Source organism: Phoenix dactylifera, chromosome 16, assembly GCF_051530095.1.
Source record: "Phoenix dactylifera cultivar Ajwa chromosome 16, Ajwa_hap1_PhDact_Kaust_v1.1, whole genome shotgun sequence".
In the NCBI taxonomy this organism is placed as follows: domain Eukaryota; kingdom Viridiplantae; phylum Streptophyta; class Magnoliopsida; order Arecales; family Arecaceae; genus Phoenix; species Phoenix dactylifera.
The window spans coordinates 4,583,909-4,607,647 of record NC_143205.1 but is presented as its reverse complement, the minus strand read 5'-3'; the positions used below and the strand labels follow the sequence as shown (position 1 = coordinate 4,607,647).

General features: G+C 38.2%; 1 protein-coding gene across 1 annotated transcript in view; it reads left to right on the top strand.

Moving 5' to 3' along the window:
- RECA2 (recA DNA recombination family protein) overlaps positions 1–20,748 on the top strand; it is a 51,587-nt gene extending 30,839 nt beyond the window's left edge. The window contains exons 3-8 of the mRNA XM_039114819.2: positions 1,298–1,515; positions 14,241–14,328; positions 14,961–15,133; positions 17,226–17,372; positions 18,489–18,623; positions 19,887–20,748. Coding sequence (XP_038970747.1) covers positions 1,298–1,515; positions 14,241–14,328; positions 14,961–15,133; positions 17,226–17,372; positions 18,489–18,623; positions 19,887–20,279 — 1,154 coding nt within the window. The 3' untranslated portion in view covers positions 20,280–20,748. The remainder of the gene's footprint in view (positions 1–1,297; positions 1,516–14,240; positions 14,329–14,960; positions 15,134–17,225; positions 17,373–18,488; positions 18,624–19,886) is intronic.
- The last annotated feature ends 2,991 nt before the right edge of the window (positions 20,749–23,739 follow it).

Here is a 23,739-nt window from a genome sequence, read left to right as displayed (position 1 = left end):
ATCTCTGAGGATGGGGAAAGAGGAGGTGCTGGATTTGTGATTAGAGATACGATTCCATATTGATCGCAGTGGGGGGTAGTCGACTCTAACAGTTCTGTCTCTAGAGCCGAGCTTAGAGCTGCTTGGGAAGGGATCACCCACACGTGGGTCACTTTGGGGTCGGATTGTATTCATTTGGAAGGGGACTCGGCAACTATGATTTGGTGGCTTTAGGGCCACGCCAGGGTAGGTGATGAGCACCAACTGTTGCAGGACATCCATAACCTATTGAGGGACTGTGTGGCCTCCTAGGTCAAGCATGCATACTGAGAGGCGAACATGGCAGCTGATTGGGTTGTCTCGTATGTTGCACAACACTTTGGTGGCTAGATTTGTGATGGCTACGAGTCCGCTCCACCCTCTCTTCGTCATCTTCTTTTTTTTTTTATTTCATTGGATGTAATCATGCTAGAATGGTATGATTTATCCGGCTTACCAAAAAAAATATATATATATATTCATATTTGTAATAAAAATTGCTTTCTTATGACTTAAACTAGTTCCCAGCTAAGAGAAACTGATAACTATGGCTTTTTTGTGCAAACTTTTATCGTAAATTTATGTTTTCATCTAAATTTAATTGATCATCTTTACAATAAAAGCAAAATTTAGAATGTGAACATTAAATTTACATAACTATGTATATGAAATTTATATAAGCACCTAATAAGTATTTATGTAAACTATTGATTTGCAATTTTTTTAGGACCAAATAAAGAAAGATGTAGATATACAAAATGTAGATGACACTCTTGATGTAAGATTATACGGGAAAAAATTATCAACTAATTATTCTGTTTTGTTGATACTTATTTTATACTGTTTTGTTTAAGATGCACGAATTCATTTCTCGATACTTCTGATGCCAAGATAAGGTTCTGACAAACTGTTTTATTTACTTGTTATTTTTTTCTTTTTGAAACCTCATTTTCCTTCTTGCTCGTGAGTATCTTACTAGCACACCATCGGACTATATTCTCGAGTGGGCTAAAGGGATGTTAGTGGAAATGTTATATGTACTGTTGATTAGCATAAAAGCCACCTCTGTGTTAATATTAGATGAACCCTATTGACAATGTTGCTTGTAATATCTTGTACATGTTACCAGAATAGTGATAATGCAGTTTTTTTACACATTTATGCTTGAAATTGTCGGCAAATCCTGTGATTATTCTTCCTTCCTAGACTATTGGCGTGCATCATGTTGTTGCATCATTTTGTTGAGATGATCCTAAATTGCTATTCTTACTAATTCTAGGGAGAAGGAAATCAAAGTCCGGTGGAAGTGAGTCTAGCATGGAAAATCTCTCTAAAAAGGATCTAGCCTTACAGCAAGCCTTGGATCACATTACAGCTTCATTTGGAAAGGGTGCAATAATGTGGCTTGGTCGCTCTCATGCTCCTAGGGAAATTCCTGTTGTTTCTACAGGATCCTTTTCTTTGGATTTGGCATTAGGAATTGGTGGACTTCCTAAGGTGATTTTAGTTAATTGAATGTTGTATTTGTCTTTCTAAGACTGAGGCATGTCAATTATATTTTTTCTGATACAATTTTCTAGTAAAATGAAAATTCTATTTAGCACATGTAAAACAATATGACAATTAATTCCCTTTCCACGGAGGTGGGAGTTCTTAAATTACATACATGCATGCATAAATAAATGCATAGATATGAGCACATATATTGATGTTGTATATATGGGTATGCATGTATGAATGTATGTATGCATTTACCGTTTATGTATATATGCATGAATGCATGCATGCATGCATGCAATCAATTTAACTTCATATGTCATTCTAAGTATAATTCTAACTTTTCATACAATATGAGGTCAGCTAGCTTAAATTTATTGGATTTTCTTGTTGAAAGTTGGGACTTGTGTTTGTAGATGTGGTTCAATTTGCCTATGAATTTTGAGGTTGTATATTTGTCTGGTAATTCAGAAGATGCAGTTGCTTCTCCAAAGTCCACGGCTAATATGGTGTCTGTTGTATTGGTAGCTTGATGCACTTATGCTATACAGGTATAGTATGTTAATGGTAACTTGGCAGTGAATGTTTACACATATAAAGGAAGGAGCTAATTTCATTGTAGTTTTTTATTTAGTTTTCTTTGGGAGCTTTCTTTTAGCTAGGAAGGAGGAAATGATGGATCCTTTGAAGGAACAATAGCATCTATATCACATGGATTTGGACTTGTGTTTCCAATGCATCTGCATGTCTAGGCTACGGATTCTTTTGTTTAAGTGTCTGGTTTGGGTTAAGTTGAAAGGTCTAGATAACATAGAACATCATTATACTGCCATTGAATGCTGATAACCTTTTCTTGATTGTTACATTTGATGGAAATGAAATCGCTACATGGAGGCACCACAAATTTAAGTTGCAGTGAACGAGGAGCCGTCAAACTCTTGAAGAATGACAACATCGAAAGGAGCAGTATTGTTTGGGGTTGGGGGGTAGCAGATGGGGGCTAGGGAGGTAGGGTCTTTAAACTAAGATTCAATTGTGGAATTTGGAATAACGGCAAGCACATCCTTAAGCACATCCATCAATTTCATATTACTATTTATAGGTCCTAACAAAGACATGAGCCGTAAAGTGGGGGATGAAAAGGATGCAGAGGGTTGAGCATGAAGGAGAGAAGGGCATTATGTGGTATTTGCTTAAACGTGACAAAGTAGGAAACATCTGATAGTTTCAAGGAAGGATTATAGTAAAGTATCTTAACAAAGTGAAGGATATAAAGCAAGCACAATTGATGATATGATGCGAGAATGTTTAGGAGGTTTTAACTAAATTTGGGATAGAAGAAACTCTTGAAAGCTTGATGTTGGTAATAATTAGTAAAAACACCATGGTGAGAATAACCTTATGGGAAGAAAGGCAGGGGGGGAGCCATAGCAAGTGGATACTTCTATGAATTTTATTGTCTGTTTGTGATTTAATTCTGTTTTATGAATGGGTCATAGGCAATGCTAATTGAAACAACATGTTGGAAGAAAGTAAAAATGAGAGTGGGATTTTCACCAAATTTGAATGAAATACATCAAAAACAGCGTCAAGCTATGTATGGACCATAGTGTCAAATTTGACAAATTTGGAATTGGCAGTGTGAAATTCAAAGCCATTTAAAATGTGTGCTATTGTCAGATGATGAAAGCACAATTACATATACCTTCCTTTGGAGGGGTTGGGCAAGTCAGTATGTTGCAACCCAAGTCGTTAGAACAATTCAACTTGAAGTTCCCATAATATATTATAAGAAAGGATAAAGAATGGTAGAATGTAGTAGTTTACCAAATTTAGAATTTAATATGGCCAAGCTGATGGTGATGCAAACAATACGAATAAAATATTGCAAAAAGGGTGAAAGGTTCATTTAAAAGCCTATATTTAGTTCCGATTAACTACCTTACACAGAACTTCATACAGTTTATATGGTCGTGTGGGGCAGTATTTAACAAGTAGTTCAACAAAAAAACAAAAAACTCCCTAGTGCAAGTTAGAGCTACTAAAAAAAAGGTAAACAACTTGAATAGGCAATCACCATCAACTATGTATCTTCTTCTAAAATCTGGCATGTGTCAATGATGGCCCTGAGAGCTCAGGGACAGCAATGGGAGGGTCTTTATGTAGTGGTAGGAAGATGTAGACATATCAATTAGTCATGAAAAAGATCTTTCACATACAACTTATTTGTGAAGAAAGATGGTGGAATATTGTAAGCAATGTGTTAAAACACTTGATTCACCAAAAGGAAAGCTCTAAACAAGAATGAAGAATGTGCAGAACTTTGAATGATGCAAGACAGGGCAAGAACTGTCAAATGATTCAATAAGGCTTTAGAAGTTTTGAGGGAAAAAAAATGAAAACTAAGGGTGAATCATGACCAATGCAAGATCGAAGTGCCCATAACGTTTCAATCAAGAATCCCAAATGAAGACCATTAATAATGCCATGAAATGAGGAGTAGCAAAGAAAAAAATAGTCAAGCATGCTTTAAGTGAATTGATGCAGGCTGAAACCTGCAAGTCTTGGCCAAACCAAAAGAATTCAAACAAGAAAAAAGATGATCCTGGGATGCCACTCAACCAGGGGTAGCGGATGCCACTCGACGCTACTAATCGCAGATGCCACTCGATGCGACCAAGCCACGCGCTTGATTGGTAGGAGGATGCCCCTCAACTCACAAAAGTAAGAAAGGTTTGCTGGAAAGAAATTCTGAAAAATAACAACTCTCCTTCATTTTATTCATGTACCAGTTTTATATGCTATCTTGGAACATCCCTCCAAGCATAGGTAAGACAAAACAGTGCTGAAACTCATTGATGGGAGTCTTGTTACATGTTCCAATATTTAGAAATACGAAAAGACATTTAGGGAAATGAAACTATGTGCTGGAAGAAGACCAAATTAAATGCACTTCGCTGGGCACTGCTAGTTCAGACGTGCTGTAGTAAAAATGCCATAACTTTCTCTAGGGATCTTCAAATGGCACGAGATCAGGTGCGTTGGAAACTAGAGGCGTAGAGCTTTTCAATGGTATATGGCATGCTGACTGATTAACCATATATTGTTCCTAGAATTAATTCAAAACTAACTCTGTCATGTTGTCAGGATCAAAGGACGACTCACTAAACACGAGTCGACTCATGAAAGCAATGAGTCGACCCCCGCTACACATGAGTCAACTCATGAAAGCAATGAGTCGACCCCTGCTGCTCTTGCATCATTCTCCCCAGCTTGAAAAGAACTCGCCTTCGAGTTGGAATTCAGGTCTTTCCAAAGCAGATTATCCAATTTCTTAAGCTCCTCACTTGAAATCCATGCATCCTCAGAATGTGGCTTTTCTTGCCAATGGACCAAGTATTGTGTATAAGTGCCATGCCGAGTCGTGATAGAACGTACATCTAGAACATCAACAGACTCACGCGGAGGATTAGAGGCAGCACTCGAAGTCTTTTGGTTGAAACACAATCTTCTCCTCATCTCCATAATAAGGATAAAGATCACATATGTTGAAGGTAGGACTGATTGAAAATCTTTCAGGCAGTTCAATTCGGTAGGCATTTGGACCCAACTTCTTCAGAATCCGACAAGGTCCAAACTTTCTCTGTTTCAGCTTATTATATTTACCTGTAGGAAATCTTTTCTTCCTCAAATATACCATGACCAAATCTCCTTCCTTGAACTCTAACTTCCTTCGATGAACATCAGCTTGTGACTTGTACATTTGAGTAGATTGCTGCAGTTGATGTCGAACTTGTTTATGAACCTCCTTTATGTGCTCAGCAAACTCTTCAGCTTCCATACTCTTGTTTGATTTGGTAGTGGCAAGAGATCAAGAACATGACTTGGATTTCTGCCATAGACAACTTTGAATGGAGGCTCTTCGTTGATCGACTGGCTGAACTATTATAAGCAAATTCAGCTTGATGAATGACAAATTTCCACTTCTTTGGGTGCTCTCCCACTAAGCTTCTCAGCAAGTTCCCCAGGGATCTATTCACTACTTCAGTTTGTCCGTCGGTCTGAGGATGGTAAGCACTAGGGAATTGCAGTCGAGTTTCCAAAAGTTTCCACAGCGTCCTTCAAAAGTGATCAACAAACTTTACATCACGATCTGAAGTTATGGACTTTGGAACACCATGTAGACGAACAACTTCTCTGAAAAACAAAGTAGCTATGTGAGATGCATCAGTAGAGGTTTTACATGGTATAAAGTGAGCCGTCTTGGAGAATCGATCCACCACCACAAAAATGCAATCAAACCCATGCTGTGTTCTAGGCAAACCAAGAACAAAGTCCATTGATAAGTCTTTCCAGGAAGCATTAGGGACTCATAAGGGCTGATAATAACCAGTATTTTGGACTCCCCCTTTGGCTTTTTGACATACAAGACAATTTTGCACAAACCGAGAAATATCACGCTTCAGGGTAGGCCAAAAGTATCGCAGCTTCACAAGAGCTTCAGTCTTGTCCCTTCCAAAATGTCCACCAAGTCCGCCAGCGTGTAATTCTGCAATAACAAATAATCTCCAAGATCCCTCCAGCAAACAAAGTTGATTGCCTTTGAATAAATAGCCATTGATCAGCAAATAGTCTTTACTCTTCTCATTATTCAAATTCTGCAACACCCTTTTAAAGAATGGATTTGCAACATAATAATCTGGTAAGAGATCAAAGCCAGTAATTTCATAAGAGAGTGTTGTCAACAAACTATGCCGTCGACTCAAAGCATTAGCAACTTTATTTGATGAACCGACTTTATGGTGTAGAACAAAAGAAAGCTTCTCAAGGTATGATACCCAACCAGCATGGCGAGAATTTAGCTTCTTTTGGCCCTTCAAGAATCTCAAAGCTTCATGATCGGAATAGAGCACAAATTTGACACCAATAAGATAATGTTCCCAATGCCGCAAGGCTTGAACAATTGCATATAGCTCCTTGTCATAGGTTGAATACTTCAGCTTTGCATTACTGAATTTCTCACTGAAATAAGCAACAGATCTTCCCTCTTGCAAGAGAACAGCTCCTATGCCAACTTTGGAAGCATCACATTCCACTTGGAATGGCTTAGAGAAATCTGGTAGTGCTAGGACCGGTGCTTCAACAAGTTTGGACTTTAACTCTTGGAAACTTCTTTCAGCCTCATTGGTCCATTGAAATTTCTTCTTCTTTAGAACATCCATCATTGGAGCAGCAATGGTACTGAAGTGTTGGATGAATTTCTTGTAGAATGATGCCAAACCATGAAAGCTTCTCACATCAGTCAAACTTCTAGGCGTAGGCCAATCAAGAATAGCCTTTCCCTTCTCGTCATCCATCTTCATGCCATCTGCACTAACAATATAGTCTGGAAATACAACTTGATTAGTCATGAAAGAGCACTTCTTCATATTCACATACAACTGGTTTTCATGGAGCACTTTAAAAACATTGGATAGGTGATTCACATGCTGTACACTATCCTTGCTGTAAATCAGGATGTCATCAAAATACACCACAACATACTTCCCCATGAAGTTCTTCAAAACTTGGATCATAAGCCTCATGAAAGTGCTGGGGGAATTTGATAATCCAAATGGCATAACCAGCCACTCATACAAACCATCTTTGGTTTTAAAGGCTGTTTTTCACTCATCACCTTTTCTAATTTGGATTTGGTGATAACCACTCCGTAAATCAATCTTAGAAAACACCTTTGCACCAGCCAACTCATCCAGCATATTATTAAGTCTAGAGATGGAAAACCTATACTTGATTGTAATCTTGTTTATAGCTCTACTATTTACACACATTCTCCATATTTTATCTTTCTTAGGAGTTAAAAGGGCAGGGACAGCGTAAGGACTAAGTAATTCTCTAATCAATCCTTTTTGCAATAAATCAATGATTTGCCTTTGTAATTCAGCATGCTCATTAGGAGACATTCTATAATGAGGCAGATTAGGAAGAATAGCACTTGGAATGAAATCAATTCGATGCTGAATGTCTCGAAGTAAGGGTAAACCAGCAGGAAGGTCAGCAGGAGCTAAGCCTTTGAATCTATCCAATAAGCCTCGAACTTCGTCCGGAACTTCTGTTTCAAGTTCTTCACTTTTTTCTGCAGCAACCAGAGGATAAACAATACCATCTTTTTTGTAGGACTCTTCAAATTCCTTGTAAAATAATAATCTGATCTGGTTCGAAGAAGGCACACTATTTGGAATGTCTTTCATAGGGGTCAAAACATATTTCACTTTGTTGTGGATAATAGTGTAAGTGTTCTTTTTCCCATCATGATAAGCATTCCTATCAAACTGCCATGGTCTGCCAAGAAGCAAATGACAGGCATCCATGGGCAGCACATCAAAATAAATTTCATCTTCATACTTGCCAACAACAAACTTTATTTTGCATCTGTGAGTCACCATGATTTCTCCACCCTTTTTGAACCAGGAAACCTTGTAAGGCTTTGGATGGTGTTCACAAGAAAGCTTCAGCTTTTCTATTACTACTTTTGACACCATGTTCTCACAACTTTCCGAATCAATCATCAAGATGCATTTCTTTCCATAAGAAAGACAATAGGTTTTAAAAATGTTATGCCTCAACCATCTATCAGTCTCTTGAACAGTCAGCACTTGCCGGATTACAAGACTTTTCACATCACAATTACCTTCACAATATTCTTCATTAAGATCAACCTCTGACTCTTCATCATAAATTGGCTCTTCATCTTCTTCCACGAGATGCAATTCAGCTTTCTTCTTTGGACATTCATAGGATCTATGCCCAGATTCACCACACCGAAAACATTTGTTGGAAGATGAATGAAACTTCCCACTTTCCTTACTCCCTCCACCCTGATGTTGGGTTTGTTTTTCAGAGATAGGAGCCAACTTCTTACCCTTCTCTTTCACCCCTTTTGAGCTTTCACCCTTTCGGTATGAACTCCATTTTATTTTCTCTTCTGCCTTCAATGCCTTTTGAAATGCTTCCTCCAGAGAATGAAGCGAATGCATCATCAGCTCGTCTTTGAGGTTATAATTCAGTCCACTCACATATCTGACCACCAATTGATCATCAGATTCTTGTAAGCTCACACGACTCATGAGCTTGTAGAATTCCTCTGTATAATCACCAATAGATTGCTCCACATGCTGATGCAACTGATGGAACTTTTGGTAGAGAGTTTGAGAATAATCCAGGAGAAGAAATTTCTTATCAAGCTTCAATTTCATCTCAGCCCAGGTATTGACTCTTGGGATTCCTCTTCGATCTCTGCTACGCTGATATTGTTGCCACCAGATTAGAGCATGACCCTTTAGCTTCGTAGCCACGAACTGCACCTTTCTCTCATCTGTAAGAAATTTTCAATCAAAGAAAGCTTCTAAAGATGCCATCCAGTCACAATAGCCATAAGTATCAAGTTTGCCATCAAAGTCTTGCACTTGAACTTGGATGCTTTGATCAGTATTCTCTAAAGCACGGGTCAAGCGTTCCATGGACCATTGATCAGCGACACCAGATTTTGGAACAGAACTGGAAGAAGATGAACGATCATTTTGGTTGTGGTTGTTGAAGAAGATATTGTGTTTACTTTCTTGACTTCTATGGCTTCGAGTGGGTGAAGCTTGAATCCGCTGACAAAGTTTATTTATCATGTTTGTCAATGCTTGATTTGATTCTCGTAATGCATCAAATTCAGCTTGCACTTCATCACGCTCCGTATCCCTTTGACGTCGTGGAGGATTCCTTTGACGCCGTGGAGGCATTGTAGAGGACCCGAAGATACGAAGAAGATCGAACAATTTCGAAATAAAGGACACCACAACAGGAAAACCTACTATGATACCAATTTGATGCAGGCTGAAGCCTGCAAGTCTTGGCCAAACCAAAAGAATTCAACCAAGGAAAAAGATGATCCTGGGATGCCACTCAACCAAGGGTAGCGGATGCCGCTCGACGCTACTATTCGCAGATGCCACTCGATGCGACCAAGCCACGCGCTTGATTGGTAGGAGGATGCCACTCAACTCACAAAAGTAAGAAAGGCTTGCTGGAAAGAAATTCTGAAAAATAACAACTCTCCTCTTTCATTTCATTCATGTACCAGTTTTATATGCTATCTTGGAACATTCCTCCAATCATAGGTAAGACAAAATAGCGCTGAAACACATTGATGGGAGTCTTGTTACATGTTCCAATATTTAGAAATACCAAAAGATACTTAGGGAAATGAAACTATGTGCTGGAAAAAGACCAAATTAAATGCACTTCGCTGAGCGCTGCTAGTCCAGACGTGCTGTAGTAAAAATGCCATAACTTTCTCTAGGGATCTTCAAATGGCATGAGATCAGATGCGTTGGAAACTAGAGGCGTAGGGCTTTCCAATGGTATATGGCATGCTGGTTGATTAATCATATATTGTTCCCAGAATTAATTCAAAACCAACTTTGTCATGCTGCCAGGATCAAAGGACGACTCATTAAACACGAGTTGACTTATGAAAGCAATGAGTCGACCCCCGCTACACATGAGTCGACCCCTGCTGCTCCTGCATCATGAATGAAGATGACAATCACTCACTTGCCACAAACAACATAAAATTTACAAATTAGCATTGTTGCATGGATACAAACGAAATTGATTTTGGACATGGGTCCAAGTGTTTGAATCGGCATGAGGGAGAAAAAAAGAACTATGGGGATATGTAGAGAAAATAGTATCATAAAATATTGAAAGATATTATTTATTAAGGTCTTCCAATATGCTTGTTTTTCAAACTTCCCAATTAGCTTAAGAATTTTAAAGAAAGTATTTGCAAAGTTATTTTAATTTCTGCATTCTTGACCATTCTCTGAAATGAAGAAAAGCTCAGTTTTAACACTATTATGGTTCATCAAACTTGCTGCTGGAATAGTCCAACTCTCGAAATGATAACTTGGTTGTTGAGAAATTGTAGTTTCTTCTTAATCAGCAGCTAGAAGTAAATGACTTGAAAATTTATTTGTTGGATCCTAGTTTAGTGACCTGGTGCTGATTAGACCAAGGGATGAACTCTATAAATAAAAGAACAGAACACGTATAATTAATCCAGACTTGAAGGCAATTTCTACAGTCTCACCATCAATAGGTCGTCAAATTTTAGCGATGCTTCAACGATTGGCTTTGGTGGAGGTCAAGGCTTGAAGAAAACAATTTGATACTCAGTTGAATGATAGAGGCTGACAAATGATGAGTCAGTTTTGCAATATCCGTATGAGTTTATAAAAGTGACCTAGGGAAAGGCTTTGAAACCATGTTACTGATAATGAGAATTTGAAAGGTGAACTAATAAACTTAGTAAGTGGATAGTGGACAGTAATATATTATTCAATATATGTAACATATGCACCGATAGCACTATGGTTATGTAGCCAATGTTATAATAGGTATACCACCATTTTGTGATGAACTGTATATTTTATGCATATGTATGTTATACAGCCATTCATTTACGTTTAATGCCCTGATTGAATCAGAAATCTTTCTTGTTCATGTAATTGCTGCTTAATCAGTCTGTGTCGCTGCAACCTAGGCTTTTGCTACCAGAGCATTTGGATAGAGTGACCTTTCCTATATCTTCCATAAGTGATACCATAAGCAACAGCACTAGATCTGTCCTTTTCATTAATGATATTTTCAATAATCCTGACTCACCTTTGATGGCAGTTTGAAGAGAAATTATGTGGTTCTTCTCAAAATGTACATTTAGGACTTCGTTTCTTTTGCTTGACTTAAGCTTGGAAGTTGTTAGGAGTCATGACAAATGTTTTCATTGAGCTCCCTTTTGGTGTGGCACATTTCAAGTTAAAAGATTAAATGCAACATTGGTGACATTTTCAGAAAAGATATGTTTATGCTCCTTTATGATTGAGTGCTTGATACCTCTTCTTTTTAAATTTCTTTAATCAAGACTGAGTTATCAGATTTTTTATATATCAGTTTTTGTCGTCCTTACTTGGACAAGTTTGGTAAAATTCAGTTCAAGATTGGGAATAATCGAGAGGAAAAAATCAACCTTAAAGATTTACTTCAGCTCTTTAGACCATGTCTATAACTCATTATACTCTTGGGTCCATCCTGATTGAATCTGTCCCTCTAACTTGCACATTGAAACTTCTTTCCATTGGTTAGTACTAATCTTCTATGTTATTCCAATTAGCAATAGAATCTAAAAATATCTCAATGTTCTGTGCTACTAAAGAAATGATTACTTCTGAATTGAAACATTGGCAAAGCGATCCCTAATCCAAGGTTGTTTTATATGGACAAATTTAGATTTAGGATATGGTCTTCTAGTTCCAGCTGGGAGAACCACCTTGGGGTATGGCAGGTTGCATATTGTAATTTGTGGCAAGGCAAATAGAAAGGAGGTGTTGTTTATTTATATTAATTAGAGATGACTGATATTAGCATATCATGAATGAAGCATAACTTTCTCTCATGGAGAATATAGCTTCCATATTAGACATAGAGGATAACTTCTCTATGAGGGGTTCAAGTTTTGAAATCCATTGTGCAGAAGGTCTATTTGAGGCTTGTCTTGCCTCATGCCTCAAGGCATGGCTCTCCAAAAATGCCTTGAAGCTTATGCATGTGATTTTATAATGCATGGTGTATCAAATTAAGTAGGTCATGTAAGGCGTAGACTTTGCACTTTAATGCCCTGTATAAGGTATACATGCTTGGCTGTGATTACTTTCACAACTACTAGAAGAAAAGATATGGGTCTTATTTATATTGTTGCATGACGTCTCAACTCAAAGTTCAGATTTAAAGTATGCAAGATGTGCTGACATATAAAAACAAGTAAAGCTTATGCACTTCTGGAATTTACAATGCGGTTCTTTTCAAACTCTGCTGTTGAAGTCAACACAGTACTCACATCTATTATCTCCTTGTTTTTACATTATTTTTCTGACGGGTCAAAACATCACAAGAAAAACATGAGGCATATGCCTTACACCTTGAGGCTTATACTTGCCTCACTGAGGTGTTGAGTGTTTTGCTTTTCTTACAGATCAAAACATTATAAGAAAAACATGAGGCATATGCCTTACACCTTGAAGCTTATGCTTGCCTCACTGAGGTGTTGAATGTTTTGCCTTACATGTCCATTTGATCATTGGCAAATTATTTTCTGTCCAAATTTTGATTGAAAAATTTGAGGAGTCGGATTTTCTTGGAGAGGGAGGAAACATTTATAATATTTATAATGTATCAAGTTGTTTCTTGAAGTTGCCATTTTCCTGGACCATGCTGTCATAATGTTGCCATCATTTTCCATTTCTCAGGTATCATATTCTGTTATAATCTTTATAAGCTTTGTGAAGTTTTTGTAAATGATTCTAGTTGTTAGAGGAAGAAAAGAGACTGTCGTTTTAATACTATGTCATGCTAATTCTATAACATGTCATCGTTGATTGCGAAGAAATTAAGAAACACCGAGCAGAAGTAGTAGGTGGGGAGAACATGTATATTCTACCATAAGAAAATAATTCACCATTTTGGCTCTGGCCCAGGCCAATTCTTTTACCTCAAAATAAGTCATCCTTGCTTCTAATTCTACACCTGTTTGTCTACAAAATTTTTGTTGAATAACCCAAATGGAAGTGCTTCTTTTGTTAAATTCCATTACGCATATTTTAGACTTTACCCAACTGTTAAGAAACACTCGACAAATCTAGTGTTACAAAAGCCGTACTAGAGTAAGCATATAATACAAACTAGACTTCTAAAAGTAATAGATAATAATTCTAAATATTTGTACTGTGTTCTGATTTGTAATGATCATGCATAAGGTCTGTAGTCTGTACAGTCTGTCCTAAATTCAAAGTGAGGAACTGGTTGAGTTTCTTTTGCCACATATCAATCATTTTTTTTATGTGAATGGTTTCCAATAATCTATTTTTTTGTCCATTTTCTTTTCCTAATCTTTCTTCTCTTTAATTTCTTTTTTTCCATAAATGACCAAAAGTGGCAAGTTAAAGTTTGCTGGTCCTAATCTTATTTGCACTCTGTGTTCTGATTTGTAATGATCATGCATAAGGTCTGTAGTCTGTACAGTCTGTCCTAAATTCAAGGTGAGGACCTGGTTGAGTTTCTTTTGCCGCATATCAATCATTTTTTTTTTTTGACGTGAAATGCTTTTGGTTTCCAAGAATCTCTTTTTTTGTCCATTTATTCTTCCTAATCTTTCTTTTTTTTGATTTCTTTTTTTCCATAAATGACCAAAAGCGGCAAGTTAAAGTTTGCTGCTTATATCTCTATTGTGTCATTTCTTTTTGCTATCTTGTTGCGATTCTTCCTTCTGGTCTACGTTCTTCTGTTATGTGCCACCTTAATTATTCATTTATAATTGAATCTATACTGGCTGATCTGGCAATAGAAATGCTCTTTTCACTGTCTCCTTTAGTTATTTGCTCTCTCTTTTTATGATCTTGGAAATGCTCCAGTTTTTATACCCCTCCAATTGGAGGAGGTCCCATGTCCAAACCTGGGTGGTGCATCCCCAAGTATTTGAATGTGGGTAATTTATACCATTTTGGTCTTCCCTCCCACTCTCTCAAAACATATGCACAATGAAAAAATCTATTATTTATCTTTGTAATACCATTTTTATTTCTGTTTAATGTAATTTGCTCATCTGATATGGCCTTTTGCAGGGACGTGTTGTTGAGATATATGGTCCAGAGGCTTCTGGGAAAACAACTCTTGCACTTCATGTCATTGCTGAAGCACAAAAGACTGGAGGTAATGTTGAGGATTTGGTTTCTCTCTCAAATTGGCTGCGATTCTCTCCCATCTTCTGCAGTAATTCACAAACAGGCTAACTTAGACAATCAAATATTGGTTTCTAGAAGATAACCTGCCAGGGTCTAAGTCCTTAATTACCATGTAGATTTACGATGAAAATGAACCTCTATATTTGGAGCGAAAGTGGAGAAAGGTTCTAATTGAAGGAGAACCTTGCATATTGTGTATGAGAAGTGAATATGAATGCTAATCTCTCCATTCTGTAAAAAAATATTAGTTGTGATGAAGGGGATCGGTTTGTTATTTAGAGTTTGTTGACAAGATTCTCACTTGCTGTAATGGATGACTTTTGTTGTAGTTGTTTTCTTTGTCGAAGAAGTTTAATAGACCTATAGATGCACAAGACATGTCTCAGTACATTTATATAGAGGGTATGCAAAATGACCATATGGATGGATTATGAATATCTCTCTTTTTGGATACTCTAATTGTTTTGATGTGGGAAAACCAACTAAAGCATTTTAACAAGATGTTCTTGGCTTTTTAGATATTTCAGATTTAAAAAGATTTAATGGTATGTACTTTCTGCATGTATTAACTTTGTTCTTTCTTTCATCTTCTTTTTCTAGGTTATTGTGCTTTTGTAGATGCTGAGCATGCTCTAGATCCAGCATTGGCGGAGTCTATTGGTGTAAAAATTGATAATTTACTTCTTTCACAGCCAGATTGTGGTGAACAGGCACTTAGTCTCATAGACACCCTAATTCGGAGTGGTTCTATTGATGTTGTGGTTTTAGATAGTGTAAGTTGAGAGGTTTCTGGTTATTTACTTAAAGTCTTCACAATCCAGTTTTGCCTCCATGTACAATTTCTTTTTTTTTCTTTCTTAAATTAAATTCACTGGATATAGAGGGTAAGCCTTCATGCAACGGTAAGGTTATTCCATTGTGACTTGGAGATCACAGGTTCGAAACACGGAAACAGTCTTTCTACACATGGGGTATGGTTGTGCACAGCTGACCCTTTCTAGACCCGTAGTGGTGGGGGTCTCATGCACTGGACTGTCCTTTTTCTGCTAAATTTATAGGATATGGCTTCTTGTTTTGTTGTATCAATTAAATTTGTTTTGAAAGTGTAATTTGCTTTATATCCTGGTTTTTATAATATGGATTCACTGGATCTACAATCTTGTTAATTATTATTTACCTAGGCATGGAATTTTACGAACAAGTGATAACCCAAAAAATTCACTTGCTTTTCTGATTAACTCAAAGATAACATGCTGCCCTTTATTTCTAGTTTGAGCATGAAATGACATCTTCCTCGGATAACACATTATGAACTAACTTATGTTATCTTATATCCCTTTCTGCTGCTATGTGTTGGTATGCCGAAGATGTCTAGGATTCTAACTGGATTAGTTATGACCTGCCCATAGTTGAGATTCTGGAACCTGAGGAACAGTTTGACCTGTCCAAATTCTTTTGCTGGTAAAAGGAGAGAACTGGAAATGCATCATATTTCATCTGGAACCTGAGGAACAGTTTCACCTGCCTAAATTCTTTAGCTGGTAAAAGGACAGAACTGGAAATGCATCATATTTCATCGATATTCATGATGCAATAATAACAAAAAAATAGTATTAAATATTGCAATAAAATGATACAACAATTTATGACATGTCTAGGACATGTGGTAAGGGACTGGAGCTGGTATATGAAATCCTCGAAGTTGAAACCTTTGCCTTCAGAAAAAAATCCAAATTATCTTGCAGTGGTGCATGTAACATCAGCTTTATTGAATTTGGACTAGGCAAAGAAGGTCCAGTTGAGCTTGAACACCTGTTAGGTCTCATAAATAGGAATGAATCTTATAGACACCTGTTCATTTGGCTGATTCCTGCTTGCTTCATTCACATTGTAGCACGGAGGAATTGCCTGAACTGTTTCAGTTTGTTTTAAGGCTAAGAAAGTAGCAGTAATAATTTACTTTAATATTAGCCATAATGATTGACAATTTGGTTTCTCATGATATGCATTTTTAGAAAGCCTTGGTAAGGGATTATTATTCTTCGAGATTGAATGATAACATTGAAGTTTATTTGTTCCTGAGGATAGAAAACCACTTTAGTATCATTTGACATCTGAAAGAGATGCGTTTATTTGAAACACCTATTGCATGTCAAACTACAATATCATGATTTAGGGATATTGTATGATGTACAATGTGAAACTTCTTAGTTGGTTATGAGCCTTACGAGTTTGGCACCTGGCTTCATTGGTGGAACCACTTGAAAAATATAATTCAAATTATACATTTGCTGATTTTGTAACATTAGTTTGTGAACTTCAAAGTAAAATTGCTGTTTCTAGCGTGGTCTAGCTGTCTAAATAATGGTAAGAAGTATTAGTTTGTCTCCTAGCCATTTAATCTAACTTGTACTAGTGGTGCATTTGTTCGCTGATTTGAAGTTTTTCCGTAGTATAGTGTAGTTTTATTTTCCTGTCAGGTATAGCTTGGGCATTGCTGCGCAACAATGTATCATGCATTAAGGTGCCACATGCCAACAATTTTTAAAACTTCTGTAGATGATATGGGATACAGTATCGGATACAAAGCAAATGATACACTGAACATTATGTTAATATGACACTGCATAAAATGAATCATCTAAGTTAAAAGAGCATATTGATTTTCAAGTCTTGACAGGATTTATTGAATACCTCCATCCAATCACTGAATCACATCTATGTATTGATCTGATTTCTTGTTGGTACATGTAAATGGTATAAATAATAAAACAGTTTGGTGGATGCGACTATTAGTTTTTTGATGTAATTTTGCTTATTTGGACAATTTTTATGTTCATCAAAAATTTTTCCTGTGGAACGCAGGTAGCTGCCCTTGTTCCCAAAAGTGAGCTTGATGGTGAGATGGGAGATGCCCACATGGCTCTTCAAGCAAGGCTTATGAGTCAGGCTCTTCGCAAGTTGAGCCATTCTCTCTCTCTGTCTCAGACTATATTGGTCTTTATTAATCAGGTGATTATCTTCTGTGTCTCTTTTATGAAATTGTTAAAGGGCTGTGTAGACATAAACAAACCGCAAAACTTTATCTGATTTATTTTGGAGTGCTGTGGTATATTTGCATTTCACAGGTTCTTTTCATTAAACTTGTGTCTTATATTATTGAAACTTTATAGAACATGATTAGCTGGCCAAAAGTTCTGCATTTCTCCAATGTGGCCTCCGATCTTAACCACAAGTTCTCAGGCCATGAACCCTGATTTTTCAATTGTTTTTGTGACAGCTGAATGTCGTGTTAGCACTTACAAGATTAATCTTCATAAAAATGTCTAAATCTGAAATAACTTCGTGCATATATAAAGAAATCTTTTGGGCATTCGCTTAAATTTTTTCAGAATATGTTGCAGTTGTTGCTCTAGGATGAAACCCAGGATTCAAATATTACCTGTGCTGGGACTGCACTTTTCAGAAGCATTAGTCTTTTAGGCAATGGCTGCAATTGTTTCCTAATTCAATAGCGATCACATTGTCACCGTCAAGGAATTAGACTGCATTATATGTTGCCCATTTACACTTCATTGTTGCCATTCTGCCATGCGATGCCATGTCATTTCTGCGAACTACTATGATTTATAGTTTCTTGAAGAGCTGTTCATAATATTTCTCAGTCGTTGCATATTATGGTAGATCTCCATTTAAGCTACATCTGACCTTGTCAATTGCAAATTAGTTCCAATGTAGCTGTGGATCTCCCCACTTTAACACTTAAATAGGACACTCATTTTGCTTCAAATAAATGACAATGGAATTGAAACAGTGGAAAGCTGTTGCAAAGTGAGGATAGGTCTTAACTTATAACGAAAAATTGAAAATTTCCTTCAACATTTTGAGAGTTACTGTTACATATTTGCTGGCGCATGGTACATGTGGCGTTAGTTTCATTTGGCTTTGTTAATCTAAACTGCATCCAGGATTTCTTCCACCTTTAGCATTTTTAGTGAGTTACTGTTACATATTTGCCCACCTATGGCACATTCTTGACATTTGGCATTGGTTTCATTTGGATTTTATATTCTAAACTGCATCTAAGATTTCTTCCATTTAGAAGGCTGAGTATTCTTCTATGTGTAGGTGCGATCAAAGCTAAGCACGTTTGGAGGATTTGGGGGACCAACTGAAGTTACGTCTGGAGGCAATGCCTTGAAATTTTATGCATCAGTTCGCCTGAATATTAAAAGAATTGGCTTGGTTAAGAAGGGTGAGGAGGTAAATGACTACTTTGTCAATAGTTATTGCTATTAATATGATAAAAGGGGTATTAGTTGGTCTATCTGTTGTGCTGTATAATTGACTATTGTGAGAATGACAACTTGGAACACAGAGAGCAGTGTATAATACCCATCTACTGCCATATGGATTTCAGTTGGTGAATCTAGGAGAGGACTTTATCTTCTGAAATTGGACACAAAAATGAGTTCTCAATACAATAATGGGAGCACCACCTTTCTGAATCAAACTTGGAACCTCACCCCAGTGTAGGGCTGTTAACGAGCCGAGCCGAGCCCGAGCCTGGGAGAGCTCGGCTCGGCTCGTTTCACAGAAGCTCGGGCTCGGTAATGAGCTCTGTATTAGGCTCGAGCTCGGGCTTGCTTGGCAAAGCAAAGGCTCAGGCTTGAGCTTGTAAAGCTTGTTTCAATTACGAGCTTCAGAACGAGCCCGAGCTCGAGCCCGATTACGAGCCCTCGGGCTTGCTTGGCAAAGCAAAGGCTCAGGCTTGAGCTTGTAAAGCTTGTTTCAATTACGAGCTCCAGAACGAGCCCGAGCTCGAGCTCGGGCTCGGGCTCGTAATCGGGCTCGAGCTCGGGCCCGGGCTCGATAACAGGCTATTTTTCTCTATGTGGTCAGATTTTTATGAATTATGGTGCTGAAATAAGATCTTTCAGCGAGAGACTAGAGTTCGTTTGGGCTCGTGAGCTGCTCGGGCTTGGGTGTAAACGAGCCTCATATTGGGCTCGGGCTTGGGCTCGTTTGACTAACGAGCCGAGCCCGAGCAGCTCGGCTCATTAACAACCCTACCCCAGTGTGCCAATCAGCTGACAGAAGTCAAGCTGGCCTTGGATTTATTTGCTAATTCATGAGTAAAAGGTTAAATAGACATTGGAACATTTAGATTGATGTAGAAATGCAAAACATCTCTTATTTCCTCTATTAACAAAAGTAGTCCTGTTTATGCATTCATGATAGCATCTCTGGTGCGCATGAAGACATAACACTTTACATGTGCTGTACCATGCAATCTCTTCCTTTAATGAGATGTAACAAGTTTGATTTTGAAGTCTTGAATTATGCTGCCTTCATGTGAAATTTTCTTTACCATGCGATGCTTTGAATATCACCACATATTGGTTTCAAAATTTGTTCTCCAAATGCTTCTTTTCAGTATGCTGTATTATCCATATGTTGCCTAAATTTAACTTAATTTGCTTGTTAGTGCTGTGAAAGTTATGACATGAATTGGTCTTTTGGCAGACTGTAGGAAGCCAAGTTCTAGTGAAGATTGTGAAGAACAAACATGCTCCGCCATTCAAGACTGCCCAGTTTGAGCTTGAATTTGGAAAGGGGATAAGCCGTGACTCAGAGATAATAGAATTAGGCTGCAAACACAAGTTCATTACGAAAGGAGGTGGTGCTTACTACAGTTTTAATGGCCATAGCTTCTGTGGAAAAGATGCCATTAAACACTATTTTGCAGAGAATGAAGGTGTCCGAGAAGAGCTGATGATGAAGCTCAAAGAGAAATTATTGCATGCTACAGAAAAGAAACATGAACGAGAAAGTGAAGTTCCAGATGGAGATCCGGCAGAAGAGATTGTAACATCTGATACGACTGATGAGGAAGTTGTCACTGCAGTTGAGGCATGATGCATCATCTGCTCAGAAGACCAGATACCTTTGTCCAAGAGGCCATTCTAAAGTCAGATGGAATATGGTTTTTGGGAATCAAAATGCCAAATGTTGTCTGCTTGGGGCAGAGATCTTGGCCAGAGGTGATGAGCCACTTCCATCCAACTGGCAATTTGCAGTGGTGGCAGATATTAAACCAGTGGTTCTCAGTTTTGCAAATCATCTTGGTGCATGTGTTGTTGTATTAATAATCATTGGCATACAAAGATGGTGAATTCAATGGGCTTATTTCCAATTACTTTTAGGAGATGAAAGGCCCTCACATTGTTGTATAGCAAGTATTTCAAAGTCTGGGTGTGGGATGCAGCCATATTAACAATATAATTTGTTTGTAATTATATGGCTGCTTATTTCCTGGATGAGTGTAATGACACTTCAGCTTTCTAGCCAATTGCTAACAGAGTAAACAGATTGGGCATGCTTATAATTTTGTTTGACACAGATTTCAAACTAGCTATAAGTAGTTAGGAAACATGAAGGACACCAGCTATCCGTTGGCTTTTTTCCGGCTGTTTTTTGGGTCGTCAAAGTGTTTCTGTTATTGTTCAGTTTCTTAGGGGTTTGTCTTCATGTTTGCTAAGCTATGATGTCTATGGTCATTCGTTTTTGATTAGCCTTAAAGATTGCCACTCTCTGTGTTACATTTGTTGATAAAAAGTTTCATGTGATACGCAGATGATTGAGTTGGACCTCCAAATGACAAGAATCAGCTTGTGCATGGTGACCTTTTTGAATTTAAGACTGATCTTAAATTCAAATAACCTATTGTTTTGTTTGCCGGCCTTTTTGATTTGTATAATTCAAGATATGGCAGCATATAGTCGAATGCATCTTTTTTCCTTGTTGGATAAATTGGATATATCTGCATTTCATGGTTACATTGCACCGTGTAGAACTGCTATAACAATGATTAATATTGGGTTAGACAAGGGTGTCTTTATGGTTACATTTTGCTATTGGGTTGCTTTGGTTAATAAATATAGCTGGGATAAAGCATAGGGTAAGAGTTCTACAGAGTAAAAACAGGACGTGGAAAAGTGACACGTTCCGTAAACTGCTGCAATCAATTAAAAACTCTATCTACAGGTTTCATCTGTGAAGTAGAGCTACTGTTGGGCTTGAGTTTCTAATTCAACTCCTGTAAGTGGCTGGAAATGAAATGCAGAAGCATGAATAATTTTGTTTTTGGTGATCCCTGGGAAGACAGCCGGCTCCGTCAATGTAGGTAGGGCTGTTAACGAGCCGAGCCGAGCCCGAGCCTGGGAAAGCTCGGCTCGGCTCGTTTCACAGTAGCTCGGGCTCGGGCTCGGTAACGAGCTCTGTATTGGGCTCGGGCTCGGGCTCGCTTGGTAAAGCAAAGGCTCGGGCTCGAGCTCGTAAAGCTCGTTTCAATTACGAGCTCCTGAACGAGCCCGAGCTCGGGCTCGGGCTCGGGCTCGGTACGAGCTCGGTGGTCTGTTTCTTGTTTCCTTGAAACAGGCATTCACCATCTGTCACAGAAAATTGAATGACCTTCAGAAGGTTTTTGAGGGAAGTAGGTGATTTCCATCCTGAGAACCTGAGAAGAGTTGCATAGAACTATTAGATCACTGTATGTGCATTTCTAGTTCATTCAAGTTCATTATACAGCTTTACTTGCCTCAAATGGCATTGATTCGGAATATTTGATGTGCAAATATTTGCAAATGAACTCATTAACCTCTCATAGTTCTCAGCTGACAGGCATATATTTTGTCATTCAGATCATATGATAGTTGAATTTTATTTCTTGGTTTTATCTTCTTGATCACTGAAATTTGCATTTGTTGCTTGTTTAACAGAAACCTCACAACTTGAAATTGGAAACATAAGTACATTAACTTATTCTGTTGTTACAGATGACAGTACATTATGAATACTAATATTGACTCGACCAGTTTCAGAATGAAGAAAAGAGGAGCCTCATGATGCTCCTTGCTCACACTAGTAGGCATTGTTGAGGTAGAAATACAAGCCAGCTAGCCCTGCAACTCCAAGCACTATGGCAACAGGTAACGCTTTCCTGAAAGCACAAGAGTTTCAAGAAAGTGCCAGCAAACTTCTCTGCGACGGTCCTAAACAGCTCCAGATCTCCAATTCGCACAGCCTAAGATCAGAATATTAAATTATTAGAACAATAATAATATAAACTAGGACAAATGTTGTGCTATTTGAGTGACAATGACAATCTCACATTTGTAAGCTCAAAATAGGGTGTCGCCGGAAGGGGGTCGTCGCCGGAAGGGCTGGGAGGGCTGGGAGTCGAGTGGGAGACAGGGAGAGGCCGAAATCGGGGGAGGGCTGGGACTTGGGAGAGGCGGCCGAGACTCGAGAGGGAGACGGTCACAGGAGGAGTCGAGGAGACCTGGAGACTAGGGCATGCCATGCATGAGCTGATGAGTGATGAGTGGTGGTGATCACGATCTGGGTCGGTGGACGGTGGGGGCTGGTCCGGCTGGAGAGTGGGCTGGCCGGGTGGGCCCATGGCCATGGGAGACCAATCAATCAGCATTCAGCAAATAGCCAAAGGCCCAAGCTCGTTTGGGCTCGTGAGCTGCTCGGGCTCGAGCTCGGGCTCGAGCTCGGATGTAAACGAGCCTCATATTAGGCTCGGGCTCGGGCTCGTTTGACTAACGAGCCGAGCCCGAGCCGGGCTTTTACCGAGCCGAGCCCGAGCCGAGCCCGAGCAGCTCGGCTCGTTAACAGCCCTAAATGTAGGCCTGTAAGTTCAAAATTAAGCATGATAGAGTTTAGGGATTTCTGCACCAAAGCAGAAGAAAAGGGTGGAGGTTGGAAGCGTCAACCATGGACGCTTGGAACCCAAGAACCTCAATCTTAGAAGGAGAAACAGCCTCTGGAACTGTCAAAATCGTCCAAAATCCAACACCAAGCAGTGGACAAATGATTTTCTGTTCAGTTAGCAACCCAAAAATAAAATAAATAGGATATATATATACATACATACATACATATACACATACGGTCAAAATAAAAAAATCAATTGAATTGCACTGCACGATCCGTCAAAACATTGAACCAAAATAAACTTAAAAAAAGATTTATTTTTGTTGATCAATTAAAAACACCAAAACAAAATACCAAAATGGACAGATCGGATTAAACAACAACATATTCCCAATAGAAATGTCAAAATTGTGACAAACAGCCATTTTATTTATCATTTTTTCCTTTTTCGTTAAAAAACTTGTATATTAGTAAATCCGGCAGGGCAAACCCATCATTTTTCTCAATTTGCTCAATTCGAATCTTTCAAAAGAAAATTAGAAGATAATGAAGGAATTGTGAAAATAGGGTTTGAGTCTCCTTTTCTTTCATTAATGATGCACACCTTTTAAACTTAGGTATATTGCCCTTATTTATAATACTAGTGAGGTCCATC